At 42.7% G+C, this 3,925-nt stretch overlaps 1 protein-coding gene across 1 annotated transcript; it reads right to left on the reverse strand.

The window, feature by feature from the left end:
• Window positions 1–1,834: 1,834 nt before the first annotated feature.
• LOC138909942 (uncharacterized) lies at window positions 1,835–2,920 on the reverse strand. Its single transcript, XM_070201158.1, has one exon. The coding sequence runs from the start codon at window positions 2,918–2,920 to the stop codon at window positions 1,835–1,837; it is 1,086 nt and encodes a 361-aa protein (XP_070057259.1).
• Between the last annotated feature and the right edge of the window lie 1,005 nt (window positions 2,921–3,925).

Raw genomic sequence — 3,925 nt, forward strand, 5'->3', positions numbered from 1 at the left:
GGGACAATTTGCTATGTACAATATGGCTCGTTCGCATCATCGGTCTCGCTTCGAAATACCTGCAAAGGATTCAGAGTAGTTTTCATTGTACCAGGAAAAATTAAAAATAGAGAGAGAGGTATGATAGTTCTGAGAGAGCGGCTGATCCGTCATTTGCCCATGTGTATTTCCATCAGTTCTTTATGTCTTATTGGCCCTGCACTCAAAGAAATATTCTTGGGGGGGGGGGTATTGGTTTGTGTCGACCGTATTCCTGGCTTTGCCCCGGTCCTAATAAGGTTAAGCCATGAAGTTCAGTAGGTGGAGCAAATTATGATATTTTTCAGAAAAGTGTTTTTGAAAATCTTTGTTTTATGGCAAATGTCGTCGTTCCGTATTATAACATGCTTCAAAGGTTCCTTGAATACGAGCGTTATTTCTTGAAAACTCTATCCTATCGGTGTTGGTCCTCCACGATGCTTCTGACGACGTGGTTTTTTGTCATTGCGACTGCGTCCTAATCTGAACTAATGCATTACAAAGGTTTTCTAGGGTTATGACCAAACCCTTTCAGGTATCCAAAACGGCATCAGGTATGAACGTAGTTCATGGATGATGATAAAGGAAATATGATAAATATGACCGAGCCTGACTCAGGCAGCCTACATATCCAAACAGAATTAGGTCAAGACGTAGTTCGATTATAATAGATGCAAAATGATGAGGTTAAGAATGGAATGGCCGAGTCTAACTCATACTACATACATATCCAAATGGAATCAGGCCAGAACATAATTCAATTACAAAAGATGACATAATCCGATGAGGATCGCCTACGTATTCCTTCCCAAGGAAATCAAGTCGTGGCGTAGTTTCGAGTAGCATACAAATTGATATTTGGATCTTCTATTACAAAAGAAAAAGGAGAGAGAAACCGAACCCTACGTGGGTTCCCTACGTATCCCTCTGTGGGAAGTCAGGTTGAAGGTAGTTATGTTACAGCCAAACCCTAACTCTATTGCCTTCATACGTAGTGTCTCTTGATTGCGTCTGAGTTGATAGGCTTCGTGCTGACTCTTACGTCCATTTCTGCCATGATTAGAGATCCACCCGACAATACTCGGTGGACCACGTAAGGACCTTGCCAATTAGGTGCAAACTTTCCTTTGGCTTCTTCCTGGTGGGGGAAGATTTTCTTCAGAACCAATTGCCCCGGTGTAAATTGGCAAGGCTTCACCCTTTTGTTAAATGCACTGGCCATCCTATTTTGATACAGCTGACCATGGCATACCGCATCCATTCTCTTTTCATCAATGAGCATGAGTTATCCTATCTGACCCGTATCTACTCTGCATCGTCTAACTTGGCTTCTTGGATGACCCTTAAGGATGGTATCTTGACCTCTGAGGGTATTACAGCTTCGGTGCCATATACCAACATGTATGGCATTGCCCTAGTGGATGTTCTTATGGTGGTTTGATAACCCAGCAAGGCAATGTATAACTTCTCATGCCACTATCTTTCGCATAATTCTCTTGATATTCTTGTTGGATGCCTCAACTGCTCCATTCATTTGTGGTCTGTAGGCTGTGGAGTTGCAGTGGACAGTTCTGAATTTCTCGCTAATTTCCCTCATGAGATCACTGTTGAGGTTAGCTGCGTTGTCAGTGATGATTGACTCGGGTTTCCCAAATCAGCAAACGATGTTGTTTCGGACAAAATCTGCCACTACCTTCTTTGTGATGGCCTTGTAGGTAGATGCATCAACCCATTTGGTGATATAGTCAATGGCTTCCAAGATGAAGTGGTGCATGTTTGATGCAGTGGGCTCTATTTGTCCAATCATATCCATGCCCTAAGCGGCGAACGACCAAGGCGAACCCATTACATTCAACTCGTTGGGCGAAACCCGGATGAAATCCCCGTGGATCTGGCACTTATGACACTTCTTTATGTAGCGGATACTATTGCTTTCCATGGTTATCCAAAAGTATCCGGCTCTCAAGCTCTTCTTGGCTAATGTGAAACCGTTCATATAGGGTCCGCACGTTCCAGCATGTATCTCTTCTAATAGTCTGGTTGCCTCAACGGCATCTACAAATCTCAACAAACCCAAGTCATGGGTCCTCCTATACAGAACTTCCTCATTAAGGAAAAAATGATTTTCCAACCTGCTGAGCACTCGCTTCTGACTATTAGTAGCACTCTCCGGGTATTCTCTTATTTCAAGGAATCTTTTGATGTCGTGGTACCATGGTTTACCGTGTGGCTCTTCGTCTACATGAAAATAGTACGCATATTGATCCCTGATCTCTACCTCGATAGGGTCGATATAATTCTTATCTGGATGCAGAATCATGGATGATAGGGTTGCAAGAGCGTCAGCAAACTCGTTCTGGATCCTAGGAACGTTCTTGAACTCTATCTTTGTGAACTTCTTGCATAACCCTTTTACACAGTGCAGACATGGAAGGATCTTGACATTCTTGGTAGACCACTCCCTTTGGTCTTGATGTATCAATAGATCATAATCCCCTTTAACCAAAAGTTCTTTGATGTTCATGTCAACTGCCATCCTGATCCCAAGGATGCATGCATCGTACTCGGCCATATTATTGGTGCAAGGGAACCTTATCTTTGCTGATGATGGGTAGTGTTGTCCTGATTCCGAAATTAGGACTGCCCCAATTCCTACTCCTTTGAAATTCGCTGCTCCATCAAAAAACATTCTCCATCCAGGGTATGACTCTGCAATATCGTCTCCGACGAATAATACCTCCTCGTCGGGAAAGTACATAGTGAGCGGTTCATAATCCTTGTCCACTAGATTCTCTAGAAGGTGGTCGGCTAAAGCTTGTCCTTTGATAGCCTTTGGGGTTATGTACACAATGTCAAATTCACTGAGAAGAATCTGCCATTTAGCTAGATTTCCTGTAGGCATCAGCTTCTGAAAGATATATAGTTGAGCGGGTCGAGCCAAGATATCAAATGTGTGGTGTATGCTGACATGTAATGCCTCGGTTTCTAGGAGATCCAAGTCAAAGCACAGCAAGTGCGCTCTATCAAAGTGTATTTGGTCTCACATAGTGTGAAGTTCTTACTTAAGTAGTAGATGGTCTGCTCCTTTCTTCCGGTTTCATCGTATTGTCCCAGCACACATTCAAAGGAATTATCTAAGACACACAGGTACACCAATAGTGGTTTCACGGGCTCGAGGAGAACCAACACTAGTGGATTTGACAAATACTCCTTAATTTGGTTGAAGGCTTTCTGACACTCTTCTATCCATTTTGTGGCAGCATCCTTTTTCAGCAGCTTGAAGATAGGTTCATAAATTACTATAGACCGGGCTATGAAATAGATGATGTAATTTAGCCTACCCAGGAAACTCATCACATCTTTCTTGCTCTTGGGCAATGGCAACTCTTGAATGGCTTTGATCTTTGAAGGATCCAATTCTATCCCTTTTCTACTTACGATGAAACCTAGCAATTTTTCAGCAAGGACTACGAACGCGCATTTTGCAGGGTTCAACTTCAAGCTATACTTTTGCAAGCGTTCAAAACATTTTCTCAAGTCATCCAAATGTTCTGAACTTTTCCGAGACTTGATGATGACGTCATCCACATATACCTCGATCTCTTTATGAATCATGTCGTGAAAGAGGATCGTCATGGACCTCGTATAACTAGCACCAGCATTTTTGAGACCGAATGGCATGACTCTGTAACAGTAAACTCCCCAAGATGTAGTGAAGGTTGTCTTTTCTGCATCTTCTTCGTGTACCAGGATCTGATGGTACCCGGCGAAACAATCCACGAAAGATTGTAGTTCATGCTTCGCGTAGTTATCAATGAGATTATGAATGTTTGGTAAAGGGAAGTCGTCCTTTGGGCTAGATTTATTGAGATCTTGGTAGTCCACACATATTTTGATCTTCCCATCT

The sequence above is a fragment of the Nicotiana tomentosiformis genome, chromosome 4, assembly GCF_000390325.3.
Source record: "Nicotiana tomentosiformis chromosome 4, ASM39032v3, whole genome shotgun sequence".
NCBI lineage: Eukaryota > Viridiplantae > Streptophyta > Magnoliopsida > Solanales > Solanaceae > Nicotiana > Nicotiana tomentosiformis.